This window comes from Brachionichthys hirsutus, chromosome 8, assembly GCF_040956055.1.
Source record: "Brachionichthys hirsutus isolate HB-005 chromosome 8, CSIRO-AGI_Bhir_v1, whole genome shotgun sequence".
In the NCBI taxonomy this organism is placed as follows: Eukaryota; Metazoa; Chordata; class Actinopteri; order Lophiiformes; family Brachionichthyidae; genus Brachionichthys; species Brachionichthys hirsutus.
Window position 1 is genome coordinate 2,317,335 of NC_090904.1, and position 18,337 is coordinate 2,335,671.

General features: G+C 44.8%; 2 protein-coding genes across 2 annotated transcripts; one reads left to right on the forward strand and one right to left on the reverse strand.

Annotated features, from left to right (window-relative positions):
- Nucleotides 1-1,308: 1,308 nt before the first annotated feature.
- LOC137898253 (organic cation/carnitine transporter 2-like) lies at nucleotides 1,309-14,633 on the forward strand. The gene is made up of 11 exons (XM_068742270.1): nucleotides 1,309-1,938; nucleotides 5,241-5,423; nucleotides 6,694-6,797; nucleotides 7,802-7,956; nucleotides 8,585-8,756; nucleotides 8,925-9,057; nucleotides 11,113-11,213; nucleotides 12,332-12,546; nucleotides 13,321-13,503; nucleotides 13,592-13,727; nucleotides 13,924-14,633. The coding sequence occupies exons 1-11, from the start codon at nucleotides 1,732-1,734 to the stop codon at nucleotides 13,991-13,993; spliced, it is 1,659 nt and encodes a 552-aa protein (XP_068598371.1). The 5' UTR covers nucleotides 1,309-1,731; the 3' UTR covers nucleotides 13,994-14,633.
- A 507-nt stretch (nucleotides 14,634-15,140) lies between these two features.
- LOC137898562 (tribbles homolog 2-like) lies at nucleotides 15,141-17,874 on the reverse strand. Its single transcript, XM_068742609.1, has 4 exons — nucleotides 17,784-17,874; nucleotides 17,118-17,396; nucleotides 16,620-16,912; nucleotides 15,141-15,954 (listed from the first exon to the last, which is right to left on the reverse strand). Exons 1-4 carry the CDS (start codon nucleotides 17,796-17,798, stop codon nucleotides 15,465-15,467), a joined length of 1,077 nt encoding a protein of 358 aa, XP_068598710.1. The 5' UTR covers nucleotides 17,799-17,874; the 3' UTR covers nucleotides 15,141-15,464.
- Between the last annotated feature and the right edge of the window lie 463 nt (nucleotides 17,875-18,337).

Here is an 18,337-nt window from a genome sequence, read left to right on the forward strand (position 1 = left end):
TTCACCCACAGGGCCCGCTTGCCGCTCTGCCTGCGTCGACATCTGCTCCGGATGATCTGCGCGCAGGTCTCACACAGGAACGACCGGTCGGTGACGGCGGCCTCCGGGAAGGCCCAGTGCACGGTGTCCGGCGTGGTGAAGGTGTGCACCGCCCTCCGGTTGAAGCTGCGGCCGTGCCGCGCGAACTCGCACCTGCAGCAGGAGCAGCTCCGGTCCTCCGGGCGCATGGCGCGGCGGCGGCGGCGGCCGCCAGCGGGCTCGGAGGCCGCCGGCGGCTCCACGTCCTGCCCGGCAGGGCAGTCCACCTCCGCGCCCACCGCCGGCCCGGGAAGCTCTACCGGGGACGTCTGAAGGCTCCGCCCGGGTTCGCCCGGTGAAGTAACGCCTCCCAGCGCGGAGACTCGCGCGTCGGTCGCCGGTGCGGCCGCGGACGCCTCCGGGGAAGTGAAGCCGCCCGCAGCGGCGAACGCGTAGTCGTGCTCGTTCGGCTCCGGGGGACAGAGACGCCCCTCGCCGCCTTCCACTTTGGTCTCCGCGTCCTCACTCGCCATGACGAACGAAGGGAATCCGGTTAAAGTCGACGGTCAAAGAAAGCCTGTTTGTGGTCATCACAGTTCAGAGCAGCGGGCGACCGGAAGTTCAGAGAGCCGCCTCAAGAGACGCGGTCGACAGAATCTCCGGATCGAATGCAAAACAGAAAAGCAGCTACCAACAGGATGTTCGATCACTAATGATCATGACAGCTTCCGCCCTGGTTAGCTGGCCTGCTGGTGGCGCCCCCACGTGGTGGGAGGCTGTTAATGCACATACATGCTGGCAACTTGGGGCGTAACGGCACACTAAAATATAATTTCGGTTCGGCTAATTTTCGGTACAAAAAAGGCAGAAAAAAATTACTTCAAATTTTTCATTAAAAAAAAAATGCAAAAAATAGAATTTGTACAAAAAAATTTAAACTGTAAACTTTGAACCAGTGGTTCTTAACCTTGTTGGAGGTAGAACCCCACCAGTTTCATATGCGCATTCAGGCGTGCAGGAGGCATCCTGAATACATGCCCGAGCCTCCTCATCTGGAGTGTGTAGATCAGGGGTCCCCTAACCGGATCCGGCCCATTTCCACATTTGGCCTGCCCCCCTGAACAATACCAGAGACCCAAAATAAAATGTACTTATTTTCCTTTCCATACAACATGAGTAGCCTCCCTTTTATTTTTAATGATGGTCACATACGGCCAGAAAGTTAATGTTCCAATGTTCTGTAATATCAACTTATTACATAGTAATTACTTTGTAATAACAGGGCAGGTTTCCTCACCTCCACGGTGGCATGGTTGGCAGCATTGTTGAGGGGGGCAAGATGGCCCTGGTATCGAATCCCACTACGGGAATGTAGGACTGTTGCGGACTGTTACGGTTAAATGTCTTATATTTTATCTTTTGTTGAGTTGTATTATTTTAGTATTTTTTAATCCTGCATCTGACAAATAACCAAAAGTATGAAAAACTAATAAAAACTAAATTAAACTAATAAAAACTAAACTAAACTAATAAAAACTAACAAATCCACTCTAAAAACTAACTAAAACTAACTGAATTAGAGAAAACAAATTCAAAACGAACTAAAACTAAACTACAATTGAAAATCCAAACCTTGGTTGGGTGTGGCTTTCTAGATTGTGCGCTAAAGGCAGGCTTACCTGTTTGTCCCTTTGTCCTGAAGCCTGTGAAGACATGAAGTCTTATGAAGAAAGCATAGCGTTTTTGGGTCAGTGGGGACGTTTGCAGAAGATTGCATTTTTTTTGCTTTCTCTCAGCCTTGTCCCAAATGGATTATGTGTTTTTTCAATTATCTTTACTGGTGCTAAGATCAGCCACCACTGTCTGATTCCTGAAGTTCAACTCATTGACTTTTGGCTCAATGCTTCCATCCCAATTAAGGTAAAGGTTTCAAAGTCATAGTCATTTTTTGGGGTTGTTTTTGTTTGTTTGTTTGTTTGTTTGTTGTCGTTGCTGTTGTGTTTTTGTTGTTGTTATTTTTTTTACTAATTTTTCCTTTATAAACGAAAGCTATCTATAAATAAAAAGTAAGGGAAAAAAAGAATGTCATTTTTAAAGCGTTTTATCAATCAATTGGCTTAGAAAATTCAAAGAGAGCTCTGCAGCAATAAATGATGGGGCCTGTATTTATTTTGAGACTATGACTGGACTGGTATGACTGGTTTAGAGTCATACCAGGCATTGTTTAGAGTTTTTGGGCTCAGTAGTTTTAGGTATTAGCTTCAAGCTAAAACCTAAAACGCTTCAAGCTAAAACCTAAAACTAGGTTTTAGCTTCACCGAGCCTAAAAAACAAACAAACAATAGAGCAGGAGAAACAATTGACCATGTTTACTCCACCATAAAAAAAAATACTACAGAGCAACCCCCCTCCCCCACCTAGGACACCCTCCTCAGAAAACAAAACTATCCGACCACAAAAATCATCAGAACCTGGCCTGATGATGCCCTCCCTCAGCTACAGGACTGCTTTGCTTGTCCGGACTGGAGCGTCTTTGAACAACAGGACCTGGAGGCACACTGTGATGTTTCACATTAAGACCTGTGTAGAAAATGTCCCAGTGGACAAACGCATCCGGGTCTTTCCAAACAGGAAACCCTGGATGACAAATGAAATCCAGGCTCTGATAAGAACTCGGACCGCTGCTTCCAGGTCAGGTGACACCGCTCTGTACAGCGCTGCCAGAGCCAACACGAGGAGAGGCATCCAACGTGCCAAGGAGGCCTACAGGAGGAAGATCAAGGGATTCCTCATGGACAACAACCCCCGACAGGTGTGGACGGGCATCCAGGCCCTGACCAACTACAAAGGCCAGCAGAAAGCTGGCAGAGGAGCTGAACAGCTCTCACCTGAACACACTGCCCCCTTATGACTCCAGCGCCCCCCATCTCTCTCTCCAGGAGCATGAGGTGAGGAGAACACTGAGAGAAGTGAACCCCAGGAAGGCTGCTGGACCAGATGGCGTCCCGGGAGCGACCATCATCCCCATCCCCAAAGAACCCACCATAGACAGCCTCAACGACGACAGACCCGTAGCATGAAGTGTTTTGAGCGGCTGGTCTCAGCGCACATTAGCGACCTCCTCCCTCCTTCCCTCGACCCCCACCAGTTTGCTTACAGAGCGAACCGATCGACGGAGGATGCCATCGCTCTGACACTCCACAGGGTGCTGAGCCATCTGGAGAACAGGAAGAGCTATGTGAGGACGCATGTTGGGACGCTCCGTTCTACAGAGCCAGTAGATGTTCAAGGTGTGGCTGATGACAGACAGCATGTTGGGCGGGGCAGCTCCTCTTTCTGAGAAGTGCAACCCTTGGAATGTTAATCACCCTTAGGGTGCTTTCACACTGCCGGTGTTTGCTCCCTTTTAAACTGACCAGAGTTCCTTTCCTCGGATAATCCGCTCCGTTTGGGCCAGTGGGAACGTGGATCCCCAGCGACTTTGTCTTTGTTAGAAACGACTAGCGTAGTGAAACATTTATGATTTGGGCCAGAACTAAATGAGATTCCCCCCTTCTACTTTGTCCAATCGACGAGCGCCCTCTTCAGCCACGCGACGTTGCTCCGAAAGTTCGCTTCGTGAAGAAATCAGTGTGAACGCAGACCTTTCAACTCATTATAAATGCAGGAATTTGCTCCCAAATGAACCGAGTCCTCTTGGCGCAGTGGGAACGCACCCTGAACATCTATACCGTTAAGTATTATATGCCTACCAGATCATTTCTTGTCTTTCTTTCTTTGTCTCTCTTATTAATTAAATTGGGGATATAAATTGTATTTACTTTGTTGTAGTATCACAGCAGTACACAGTAAAGTATTAGTGGTAGATTACGAATAACATTTTAGTCTATATTTTATACATTTTCAGCTTTCTTGTGAACACATTCACTGAGTGGCTGCTAACCTTTATCTAAACAACCAAATAGGTTTTTGAAATACTTATAGCAGGGGTCCCCAAACTACGGCCCGCGGGCCGGATCCGACCCATTTCCACATTCGGCCTGGCCCCCTGAACAATACCAGAGACCCAAAATAAAATGTACTTATTTTCTTTTCCATACAACATGAGTAGCCTCCCTTTTATTTTTAATGATGGTCACATACAGCCAGAAATTTAATGTTCCAATGTTCTGTAATATCAACTTATTACATAGTAATTACTTTGTAATAACAGGGCAGGTTTCCTCACCTCCACGGTGGCATGGTTGGCAGCACTGTCGAGGGGGGCAAAATGGCCCTGGTATCGAATCCCACTACGGGAATGAGATGGAGCAGGGGCAACAGGGTAGGTCCAGGGCACACCTGAGCGGAGTGGAGTGGACCAGCGGTCCAGTTCACTCCGCCCAGGCAAGGCCCTGGGCCTACCCTGCCGCCCCTACTCCACCCCCACTCCCACAGTTGGATGCGAACCCAGTTCCTCTGGCAGTAGACCGGTAACCCTACCGACTACGCCACCGTATAGGTGAGGAAACTTGAGGTATTACTAAAGTCGTACCTGTCAAATAATAAGTTGATATCTCAGACCACAGCGTGTTGTTGTTGTTATGTTGTGCTTTTTCCTTTTGTGTTATGTGGAGTGGGCGTGTCTCAGACCAGGTGACGTCGTACTGGATTCAAAACCAGTGCCTCTGGTCTAAAGTCAACAATGCTACTGTCTATTTGTCCTAACGCTCGACGGGATAACATCTAGGTGGTGTAGTGGGTAGTGCACTTGACTCCCCGCTAGAAGATCCTGGGTTCGAAGCCAAGGCGCGCAGCATTCAGGTTTTTTACAAGAATTTGAGGTAGGGACACACCTATTTTGTAAAAAATAAGGGACGGTTGGCAACCCTAGTTACGAGCCTGTAAAATCCAGATCATTTCTGCAACACGGAGGAGAACTCTGTTCTTCATCCAGATTGTGTCTGAAGCGTGGGCGGAAGCTCCCACCTGAAACAATCCGGGATGCCACTGCTACGGTGACAAAAGTTCCACCTTGATGCTGCTTATGTTTTATCATTTATCATAATGACATGCATGAAATAATATAAAATGACATCACTGTCAATTAAATTAAAAAGGAAATATAGATCCCTGCAAAACAAAGGAAATTGTGTTGCAGCTGCCTAAATTAAATAAACACAAAAATGCTTGCACTGTTTTTGGGCATATCACCAACGCTGTCCTCTTCGTGTGACTTGGAGGTGGTGGATGGGAAACCGGAGCTGAGCCAGTGCAGCAGGTACCGGCTGGACGTGGTCAGAAATCTGTCAGCTCAGGGACTCATTCCTGTCAGAGACGTCAACCTCACCGACGTGGAGCAGGAGGGCTGTGTAGACGGGTGGAGTTACAGCAGAGACACCTACCATTCCAGCATCGTCTCTGAGGTAAGGGTTTCTGTTCACAGAATGCCCCCCCCCCCCCTCCAATCTGTGGTAATAACAGTAATATTAACAGAACTGGTTGTACCTGTTACATAATTAGCCTCTACCCGGACTCCATGATGAATCCACACAGGAACCTGAAGTACTGTAGTCTGTAGTCTAGAGCAGTGGTTCCCAACCACCAGGCCGCAGCCCGGTACCGGTCCGTGGCAGGAAAAAGGTTGGAGACCGCTGGTCTAGACTCTACAAGACCAACCGCTACCGAACAGAAGCGACCACATCTGCTGCTGGATCTCTGTCTGAACCCCACCTACTTCCAGTACACGCAGAAACACGCTTGTGCCACGAAAAACAAAAACGTTACCCGGGAACTGGTTGAATAGGTGAGCAGTAATTTAAACAATCTGGAGATGGGAAGATGGGTAACAGGTGTGTCTGCCCCAGTCTGCCAATCCGCCCTCTGCCATGGCCACTGCTAAGAGAGGAAAACTGACACGAATGTGCCAGAAACCTACCTGGGTGTGAAAAGCACCATATAAGCACAGTCCATTTAGTTGTCCTTGTACCTATACTATGCAAGTACAATATACACAAACTTACAATTTGCAAAATGAAGATGTAAAAAATGTAACATGGCTTGTCTGGGAGGTCAATCCCGGATGCAGAGACAACAGAAGCAGGATAAAATCTGTAACATCTTTAATCAAGATATGTTTTAGGGAAAACAACAACAACAACAACAACACTGCAAGCGTGCAGGAATAATGAGGAATAGACTGCACTCAAAAATGAACGCAGGAACAAAAAAACTACTAGAGGGAAAAAAGTAACTCCGAGTTAAAACCTCCTGGAGGAAAAAAACTATGTCTCAAAATAGCAGGAGAATGCAAACCTTGGATGAGGGCCGGACGTCCCCGGAACAAGATCACAGGAACTCAGGCGAAGCCACAGTTTGCACTGGCGGAGAAAAAGGCGTCTTTTAGTGGACATCAGCCAGACCGCCCTCTGCTGTGCACACACTGCTGGGAAGGACGAAGTCAGAACATTAACCAACATATTCAAGTCACAATGAGTCAAACACATTTAACCATAACAAAAAATGTGTAAAGGTTTGGAGGGAACGGTCAAGAGACTACTTATCATCATAAAGAATGCATTGTCACAGAAAACGTCCCCATATTTTAATCTCAGAAGAATAATCAGTGATATTTATCAATGATGATTTACCATGGCAACAATGATGTGATTGTTTGTTCTCTCATGATTCTTCCAGTTTGACCTCGTGTGCAGTGAACAGTGGAAGCAGCCGTTCACCTCAACAGTTTTCTTTCTGGGAGTTCTGCTTGGGTCCTTCGTCTCAGGACAGGTCTCGGACAGGTAGTGAAAATATCCTGCAACGATATGCTAGCTGATCGTGTGCTTATCTTGCTGATATAGTACTGAATTATTTATTTTTGCCAGATTTTTCATGACATGTATGACAGCAGTGAAGTGTGCAGTAGGCGTAACAGGGGAGTTTAGTGTAGAGGTGGGATGCACCAGGGATCAGCTCTGAGCCCCTTTTTGTTTGCCATGGTGATGGGGAGACTAACAGATGAGGTGAGACAGGAAGCTCCTTGGATTATGATGTTTGCAGATCTGCAGTGAGAGCAGAGAGCAGGAAGCGGAGAATCTAGAGAAGTGGAGGTCTGCTCTAGAAAAGAGAGGGATGAAGGTGGCAAGGAGTAAAACAGAGTACATGTGTGTAAATGAGAAGGTCCCAGGGGGGACAGTGAAGTTACAAGGAATAGACATAAAGAAGGTAGAGGACTTCAGGTACCTCGGGTCAACAGAGTGATGGAGAGAATGTGGAAAGGAGGTGAAGAATCGTGTGCAGGCAGGCTGGAACGGGTGGAGGAAAGTATCAGGTGTTCTCTGTGATAGGAGAGAGTCAGCGAGGATGAAGGGAGAGGTCTACAAGACAGTGGTGAGGACAGCCATGATGGACGGCATAGAGACGGTGGCTCTGAGGAGAAGACAGGAGGCGGAGCTAGAAGTGGAGGAGATGAAGATGCTGAGGTTCTCCTTGGGAGTGACCAGATTGGACAGGATTAGAAATGAGACAATAAGAGGGACAGTGAAGGTTAGACGTTTTGGAGACAAGCTCAGAGAGACCAGACTTTGATGGTTTTGCCAGGGAACAGGGCTAGAGGTCGACCCAGGAGAAGATACATGGACGTAGGGAGGGAGGACATGAGAGTGGCTGGTGTTTGGGAGGACGATGCAAAGGACAGGGTGAAGTGGAGAAGGTTGCGTTGCTGTGGCGACCCCTCAGGGGACAAGAGAATCCTTGTGTTGTTGGTTTTATATTTTTCATTTTGCTGTGTGACTTCTCTCTATAGGTTTGGCAGAAAGCCTGTTCTCATTGCAACCATGGTCGCTCAGGAAGTTTTCAACATTGTGCAAACATTTTCGCCGACTTGGACGGTCTTCTGTATTCTGTACTTCATCACTGGTTTTTCGCACAGCTCCAACTATATAGCTGCTTTTGTTCTGGGTAAGTGCGAACATTTTATATTCTTTGCATAAAAAATAGAGTGAGATTGATAGATTTTTAATATCATGGTGAAACCTCCAATGACACGCTGAGCTCCTCCTACTCCATCCTCCTCTCTATCCTTATGCAGTAATACCTCAACTATTGATCGACCGATATGCTATTTTTAATGGCCGATACTGATTATTAGTAGTCAAGGAGGCCGATAACCGATATTTGGGGCCGATATTCATTAACAGTAAAAGTGGAAATATTGGCGTCAACCTTTAGAATACTATGAACGGCAACACTTAACTTTGTTTAAATGCCTTTAAGCATATGTTTATAAAACAACTTTAAAAAAATGTTTGACAATAATCAACAAACCTTCGTTTGAAAATTGTAACAAAGTACAGGGGTTTATTAAAGACTACCTGTCACAGGGCAGGCTAACAGTTTAGCCATGTTGACCATTGACAGGGAGCTCGTTCAAAGACTCGATTTCAGTGACATTATTAATGACTCTGCGTTTAGTGACTGCGCTATAAAGATTAAATACTATTTGGTGTACTCTGTATATCTTGCTGTATTATTACGTATCACTGATATATTCTCTAGTTTGCATCCCCTTGTCTTTTTCCTTGTGCAGGCGCTGAGCTCTTGACTGGTCATGTCCGGGTCCTGTTCTCCTCTGTGGGTCTAAATTGTGGATTTGCTCTGGGCTACATGTTGCTGCCTCTCATTGCTTATTTTATAAGAGACTGGAAGCATCTGCTGTTTGTCTCCTCTCTTCCTGGTTTGGTATTCATTCCCATATGGTGGTAGGTTGAAATCTAAATTATGGAAAGTTCCCTTACCAGGCACTTCTAATGGCTAAAAGTACTCCTGATTAGAATCGATAACTAGAATGTGGCTTTCCTAATAATCATCTATTTTGTTGCTTTTATTTTAAAGTTCTCTGATTACTTCTGTATTGAATCCTGAGGCAGGTTACTTCCAGAATCTCCTCGATGGCTACTCTCTGTGGGAAGAGTGGCAGAGGCAGAGGCTACCGTGAGAAAGATTGCTAAATTCAACAGAGTTGAGGCTCCTGTTGTCATCTTTCATGACTACATTGGACAAGTAAGTCTTCGACAGATCATGCAGCAGCAGACGCCGGAACAAACCTAATGTCTATATAAGATTTCATGGAAATCCGTGAGTGATTCATTTTGAAATGTTTATTATTATACAAGAAGAATCTAGTTTGGGTTTTGCATCTAGACCAGGGGTGGGGAAACGTTTTGACTAACGGGTCACAACGGGTTCAAAAATTTAACAGAGGGGCGGGGCCAGGAACAGATGGATGGACTGTTTGTGTGAACTAATGTAAATGACACCTAAAAGCAATTACATGAAAGGATTTGGCCATGTACAGGTAGCATTAAAGGGAAAGGGGGAAATTAATGAGGTCTAATTCTAATAACATTAACCGTTTATGTCAGCACGGCCACACCTCTTGTTAGGCCTCTGTCAATTCATTTCAATTTTATTTCTAGAGTGCCAGATCACAACAGGAAGTCATCTCAAGGCACTTTACAGGATTAACAAGGAAAGACAGAACCCAACTTGACCCACAAGAGCAAGAACTTTGGAGACGGAGGCAAGGAAAAACTTCCCTTTAACAGGCAGAAACCTTGGACAGAACCTAAGGCTCGTGGTGGACGGCCATCTGTCTGACCAGCTGGGTAGAGAGAGAGAGAGAGAGAGAGAGAGAGAGAGAGAGAGAGAGAATGGCAGATCGGAGGATCTGCCATTCTCTCTCTGGGTTTTTTCTGGTGGGGGGCCAGATAAGGGCACTGATTGGTAATGTTCAGGGGGCCGGGCCAAAAGTGGAGGCGGGCCGTAGTTTGGGGACCACTGCTTTAGAGAAACGTGCAATTTACTTTTATCATTCCCATCTATGCATTGCAACTGATCCCATTGATTATACGAAGGCACAAAACGTTAACAAGCAATTGGTATTGAAAAATATAGGAATGCACTTTAAGATTAAATGAGACTTATAAAGAAATGAATTTTTAAACAATTTACACATGTGCATATCAAATCTAAATTGAATCCCTGTCTACACCTTACAAACTAAAGAGAGTACTATTAAATGTGTAAGGAAGGAAGTATTCACTTGTCCTGTAAACTTCAACTTGTGTAACCTTCACACATGAAACATACACACACAATGCATGCTGAACATGTATGGAGCTGCACGAACAGTAGCATCCCAGCATGCTCTTTGGTACTGAAGCTGTTCACTAACGTTAAATCACCACAAGAAGGATTCATTTTCACAGAGCTGTATTCTTTCAGTGCAAACAGTGTCTAAGGCAGCATTTTAAAGGCTTTAGTCTCGTCTAGACTGCTTTGTTTTTGTTCCTGAAACTTGGCATCTTTTGGCCTGCACAAGTGCATCAACATCAGGTATCATGTCCCGACTAGCTGTCACTCTCAGAATGTCATTGAAGTGCTTGTGTGTGAGCCTTGAACGCATTTTAGTTTTATTGATGTTCATTACTGACAAAATGTGTTCAAAAAGGTAGGTTGTCCCAAACATGCACAGTTCTTTGCAGCCAGGGCTGTTCATTTGGGGTACCCTGGCAATAGATACTGATAAAAATGTGTCCAGACCTACGGAGGCAACTTTGCCCTTCAAATCTGCGTCACATTGCAAATCAATTATTTCTAGCTGGATGTCGACACATCAGAAGCTTTAACTGTGAAAGGTGAGCAAAAACAGAAAGTTCTACCTCAGGTTCACCAAATACCTGAAAACGTCTCTCAAACTCGCACAGCAATGCTACAGTCTTGTCTTTGTTTGGTCTGTCTCAGTGATGCGTTTCTTCTACTCTGACCAAAACAGTGCGCCCCCTAGCCGATAATTCATGAAAAGCATTGAATATTTCTTTTTCTTTTTTTAAATTCATCCTGCGGGCCTGACAGAACCTCCTTGCGGGCCGGTTCTATTTGCAAACCCGATGATGATGGCGGGTTTCGCGTTGTCGTTCCTCCTTGGTTGTGGGCGGCAGGCTGAGATGGCTGTACTGTCTATTTCAGTGTCTTTGGAGACAAAGAACTGGACGACCTGTTGTTCCAATGATTATTGTTCTTCTAATAATTTACCATTTCTTGTTTATGATGCAGGACAATGAGGCAGAGATACTCCCTAAAAAGCACTATAATGTCTTCCACCTGGTGAAAAAGAGAAATATAAGAGACACGACAATCATCGTATGTGTGGTGTGGTGAGTATCATCTTTAGAGTTAACATGCAAACCATTTGCTATCTTTTGCTGAATATAGGCTGTCCATCCATCCAACTATTTCTAATAATACATCACAAAAATACTACCATATTTTCACGACCATAGGGCGCACCTAATTATAAGGCGCAACTTGGTGCGACATCAATGAACGCGTCTTTTTTCATACAAAAGGCGCACCGGGTTTTAAGGCGTATTCGGCGAAACAAAACAGTCAGATAAGTCAAACTTTATTCAACTTATTCTCAAGATGAAACTCGCCCGGCGTCGCCTCCCTGTTTTGGTGAATGTGTGTTCGCCTTCTGTCATCCAACGCTCCCACGCAGCTCGCAGTTTAACGTTGAACCGTTGGAGTTCTTTGGTTAATCCACCCTGGATGATGATGATAAGATAGTTAGCTTCCAGTTAGCTAGTTAGTTTGCTTCACTTCGGTTTAGACCGTATCGGTGAGATCGGCGCGCACGGAGTCGCAGATCGCAGGAGACGAGTTGCTGCAGGTCTTCTTCTTGCTTCCTCCCCCCCCCAAAAAAACCCCACTCTTGTATCCTTATTAACATAAAAATAAATATGAAAAAGAAAGAAATATAGATCAAGTTCCAACAAAGAATAACGTATTCCCATTTTCTTTTGTCTGCAACAGAAAATATTTGAAGTGCTCCCACCGGAGTCACGGTGAAGCCAAGCGCTACGGACACTACGTCATATTTCCATGTCTTGGCTTTCGACCAACCTTCCTTTGTTTTATCGTCTCCGTCTCTCTCCACCTTTCTTTTACTCCCTGTTAAATATTTCTCCGCCTGCCTTGTGCTGTGTGTGCGGCGCGCATGAGCCGTGCAAAACAACCATAGAGCTAATACTCCCTGCGTGCACTCTGACAATCAGGGCCCCACCGCCAACTACTGGAGTGGATGTGCAATTACTCTTTAATCTAGTACGGCAAAAAAGCATGTTCTCCGTGGTCACAGGCGCCCCTGGCTTATACGGTTTTATTTGTGGCAGTGAAGTATGCATTGAGTTCTTAGTCTAACGGTCTTTGTTTTGTTTGTGTTTTTAAATGATATTGCTATGCAGGTTTTCATTAATATGTCTTTTATTTCTAGGTTCAGTATCAGGATTGGTTATTATGGTTTATCCTTGAACACATCCCAGCTACATGCTGAGCCCTACATCAGCTGCTTCCTTTCTGCAGCAGTGGAAGTACCAGCATATATCTGCATGTGGCTGGCGCTGAAATACATCAAACGACGAACGACTGTCATCTGCATCTTGCTCACTGGATCACTGTCCCTGTTTCTCATTCAACTGGTGCCTCAAAGTAGGAAACTATCTGCTCTCCAAACAAATCAATATTTCAGATCTGATAAGATGTCCGCAGAGATAAAACTGTACAACACCTTATTCACAGTAGAGGAAAAACGTGCTTGCAGATATTGCCATGCCAATTCAATGCTTTCGTTTTCCTTGCCACACTTGACTAATTATCTATTTAACACTGATTGCTAATTTGGTGCCATGCCCCAAGGAACATAACTGGATGTTGGAACACATTTAGATGGTCTTTAAATGATATCTTTATATGGTCATGTGATGCCCAGAGCATCACAAGTAAGTTGTCTGTGTAGGTTCTCAGTCATCCGGGTCAAGATAAAGAATCAACTGGACTTGCTTAACTTTGGTTGAAGAGTCAAGTTCACCTGTGAAGGTGTTATGGACAAAGTCCTGCCTTTCTTGGACTGTGCAGTACGCCACGAAATGGATGGGGATCTTAACATCCAGGCATACCCCCCCCCACACACCCAACCACAATGAGGTGGCAGTTCAAGATGTCTCAAAATCTTGAACATTTCTAAATCAATATACAAATAGTAGTGAGTAAAAAAGAAAAAAAAAAACCTTGTGACTGAAACCTGCCTTTAGATGTGAAACTAATATTTTTAAATGTACTTTCAAAATGTTCAGACCTGCGGTATGAACATGCGCGTGAGGGATGAAACGTTAGTGTGTATTCTATGCATGGTTGGTGGGCCACCCAAAATGAAAGCATTTCCTATAATGTTACTTCTACCTGCAGTGTTCTTTTTTCGTCTAGGTGTCCCCTTTATGGTTGCTGCATTGGAGATGCTGGGTAAATTTGCTGTCACAGCTGGTACAGCGCTGATGTATATTTATACAGCAGAGCTTTACCCAACTTCCATAAGGAATACTGCGATAGGAACATGCAGTACATTTGCCAGAATGGGAAGCTGCCTTGCACCGCTTGTGTTGAGTCTGAGTGAGTAAATTGGTTTTAATGTAATACCTGCATTAATTTTAGTGTAGCATTTTGACAAATAACCTAAAATCCCCATGTCTTTGTACAGCTAATTACTATAAGTACCTGCCTCACATTACATTTGGAACTGCGGGTACTTTGTCTGCCTTTGCTGCCTTCTTCCTGCCAGAGACCTTTGGACAACATCTCCCTCAAACTATTAAAGAGATGCATCAGAGAGAAAGGTGGGTTTCCTCATCCACACGCATAAAATGCCATTAATGTCAATATGATACCACAATACACATTTATGTAGATTTACTTAATAATTAGTGTTTATATATTAGCATTAAAATGTTACATATGATGACGGTAATATAATCTCCTGAGACAGTGCAACAATTGTATTACAGTATATTATATTTGTCTGTTTTCTCCCAGCAGCACAAACTGGCCATTCCTCACTCGCAAAGAGTTTCCAGCGCCGGTGGCCACGTCTGAAACTCTCTGAACAGCTACAGACGTTTCTGGCATAAATGAGTTACAAAAAAAAAAAATCGGATTTTTTTCCTGCTTATTCCTGTTGAATTTTGAATGCCTCGATTGATGTTGGTGTTTTGTTTTGTTTTAAATTAAACTAACTCATATATTTGAACATAGAATCACCACATCGATGTAAATCTGTAATGTATTTGGATTATGTTATCTCATATTCATGTGTTAAAAGATAAAAGATGTATAATTAGAGGAACATTTTATTTTATGACAATAAACAATGTCATACTGCAACAACTGCTGATGACGAGTTGTGTACACAATATTGTTACTTTCATTTTAGAGTACTGTATTTTGATTCTTTTCAGTTTTCTGAGCTATTTGTTGGCAAATGATTCTGTTTTAAAACTAGAAATGCTGCTTCGTCTTGATAGTGAACTGACCAGATGTTTGTTCATTGTTCTGGAGATAATTCTGGTTCAGCAACATTTTCCTTTTGGCTGCGTGTCTGAAATGCAGACCGTCGTAAACCCTTTCTGGAGGGGCTGAAGCTGCGTTGTTGAAGATGTTTGATGTGTTAGAGAGGCGCAGATCATTTGCTCCCACTGTTTTTCCGCTTTCCATTTTACAGGTTCTGAATTCACACATGTCCTTGTTTATCTGGAATAAATCTGTCCCAAGAGCCACTGCTACTGTACGCCCTCATTTCCGACGCGATCCAACCTGGTCTGCCACTTCTAGCTCCTCCTCCTGTTTATTTAGTTTTTATTTGGCCTTTCTTTAACCAGGTAAAATGTTTGAGAACTAGTTCTCATTTAAAAACATGACCTGGCCAAGAGGCCCTGACAGAAGAACATACAACACACAGTCACACACAGGACACACACTGCGTGCATGTTAACAGGGGCAGGCATGTCTGAACATTGATACTGGCATCTAACTACTCATCTTCTAAGACAAAACATTCTCTCAGTATCCGGCACCACTTCAGGAAATACTTCCATCTGACTCCTGCATTGGATCCAGTCCCCTCATTCACAATGATATTTTCCCGACCCACGTGCATGGGAGACGAGACTACGTGTGTGACAAGAACGTTTTTATTTTCTATTATTGTGCAGGTATGTGCAACTCATTTAACAAATGTTCATGTATTAAGTTACCCTGGATATTTTGAAGATGCAATTCGTGTATTTTATTTCAAACTGTGTATGCACTGTATAAGCTGCCTGAGTCTGTACTGAGGATCTGAGGAGGCGACCGATGAGCGCCACGTGCATGGGAGACGAGACTACGTGTGTGACAAGAACGTTTTTATTTTCTATTATTGTGCAGAATTGCCAGTAAAAGTGCTTCCAGTGATCAGCGCCGTTTCCTGGTCCTTCCTTCATGCAGTGCAGCACTCAAAGAACACAACGCAGAGATCACTAGGGTTAACGGATGTGCCCCAAGTCAGGAGGGAGTCGATGCATTACTACAAGTGTGTGTCAGTGCTTCTGCTCCAGCCATGTTGGCACCACCTGCTCACCATCCTCTTGTTTACTATGTCGTGTTTTTGCCGAGCTGTCGTGTCTCTTGTACATGTTGTGATGTGGCTTGCAGGGACTTATGAGCCACGGGTGCGTCAGTAGTTCTGATGCCTCCAGTCTCTCTGTCGGTGACTTCCTCAGCATGCAGCCAATCAGACACTTGGCTTGCAGTGACAGCCAATCAGGAAGGCAAAAAACCCCATGGCAGATCTTAGTGAAGAGTGCAGCAGGCTGCGTGTCCTGAAAGGGGTATCGTCCAATCAGCATCGTGTACAGAGACACGCCCAGACTCCAGACGTCTGCTGCACACCCTGAATAAGATCCGTTCCCGCTGGTTAGCATCTCAGGGCTGACATAGGCAGGGCAGCCATGTTTGTCTGTCAGACAGTCGTCACGGTTACCGTGTAGGAGGACACAGTCGTTGAGGCCAAGCAGGGCAAGGTGCGTCCTGCAGACGGAAAACAACAAACATTTAAGATTTACAAGTACAATCTGTAGTACTTATGACACAACTCCTGTTGTTTATTTCTCCTTTGCAATAACGACCTGGGCATAAGTGGCAGGTTTTGGGGGGCGGGAGGAACCCAGAGAGAACCCAGGCAGACACGGGGAGAACATGCGAACTCCTCACAGTGAGGCGCAAAACTGGGTTTGAACCTGTGACCTTGCTGTGAGGCAGCATTGCTAGCCACTGCGCCACCGTGCTGCCACTAATGAGGCAAGCACTATTATTAGCAGTGTCAGTATGAGTTACATTTTTTGCTATATAGTGCACAATATTAGTAGACTTTTTCCTACCATTAGTCCTGTTGCCAGTATCAAAACGTAATACCAATCAAAGTAATGGCAATGTAATTTTAGAGTATTCTTTTCCACAAAACACGGCCCAGTCGGACTCAATGTTCCCTGCCTCCCCCCGGTACATAATCAAAGTTCTCCCAGAGGTTCTGACAGGAGACTGCCAGACGTTCCCAACAGACCCTCACAATACGTTTGGGCCTGCCAGGTCTGTCCGGCATCCTCCCCCCACCATCGGCGTTGACTCACCACTAGGCGGTGATCCTTTGTGTCAGTGTTGTATTGCAGTATTAATAGAATACCTGTCACGCTCACCTGTGTTTGTCGGTGAATACGAACCTCCGGAGCTTCAGGTCTCTCAGGACGACGCCGTGACGATGACAGTGCATCACAGCGTTCAGCATCTGAGTGAACAGACGTCTCGCCTCTTCCTCGCCCAGACGCTTCCTGTTTCTCACGTAAGCATGCATGTCCCCGTAATGACTGGGCAGGAAGACGTGCACATGCTCTTGGCCAATCACCACATCCAGCAGGCTACAGATGTTGTCATGACGACCAACGCGGCTGTAGGCAGCCAACTTCTCCTGGTGGCAACGAAGTGGAAGGACCTATGACCACAGCAACCGGAAGGGAGGCTTGGGTTTGTGTGTATTTATCAGGATCAGTATTGGTAACAGTAGTAGTAGTACCACTACAGCAGTGGGAGTATTTATTTATGTTTTTGGGTGTATCTCTGGTATTCAGAAAGGTAGTAGTAGTTATTTGCAATGTCGATAGTGTTTGTTTCAGTATCAGTAATAGTGGTGACTCTACCTGGCAGGTGTATTGTTGCTTTGTCTGTGCATGCTCAGCCCTGTCAGTCTCCTCCCCCTCGAAGCGTTCAAACAGGAAGTACGGTCCAACTTTGGATGGGGATTGGCTCCGACTACAGTTGGGTGCAGGGCGTCTAAACCTGAGGCAGAGTGGTAGGCCAGTGGCGGGAGTGTTCTGGGCCAAACAGGGTTCTTTAGACTTTGGTACGTTCTCCGAGGGCTCGTCCAGTAGCCTCTTCAGACAGGGCTGAGGCCTGGCAACAGTCGCACCCACGTTCATCTACGAGAGAAGAGACAAAATGGCAACATCAGTATTACCAGCAGGACAACAGAAGCGGCTACAGTAGAGCCGTAGAACAACAGTACAGTAGAACAACAACACGTTTAACGACATTTACATTTGTACTCCAGTACTTCTGTGAACCCATCTCCATCACACTTCAGCGGTAATATTGTAGTTTTTACCACAGTACTTTTACCTGTCTGGCGTAGCTTGCTTTGCATTTTAACTGGATGATGATTTTTTTTTTTTTTACATGGATTTTACTGAAAACAAGAGACCGCAGAAAGCTATAGTAAAAACTCCACCTAAATGTCAATGAGGTCACTTGTACAAGAGTACTTGTATTTCTTTAGTAGTAGTTTTGCTCCCAGGTCAGGTTCTTACCTTGTACTTCAACATAGACGGACTGGGCTGTGTAGAAATCCAGCGGTACCTGTGGTGCAGAGGTTCCACGCTTCTTAGCTGGAACTCGGCAGATCGGCTACTGGGAGAACTGGAGCAGTGATGGCGTCATCTGCCCCTTACTGTGGAGGTATCGGTTGCTCAACCTGTCGTCAGCCAGTTAGAGTTTGGATGGAGACAATCTGCTGTTTAAATAAAGTTGTCTTTAATTAACCTGATGAAAACAATCTGCTGTTTAAATAAAGTTATCTTTAATTAACCTGATGAAGACAATCTGCTGTTTAAATAAAGTTATCTTTAATTATCCCAATGAAGACAATCTGCTGTTTGAATAAAGTTATCTTTAATTAACCTGATGAGAACAATCTGCTGTTTGAATAAAGTTATCTTTAATTATCCCAATGAAGACAATCTGCTGTTTGAATAAAGTTATCTTGAATTAACCCGATGAAGACAATCTGCTGTTTGAATAAAGTTATCTTGAATTAACCTGATGAAAACAATCTGCGGTTTAAATAAAATTATCTTTAATTAAC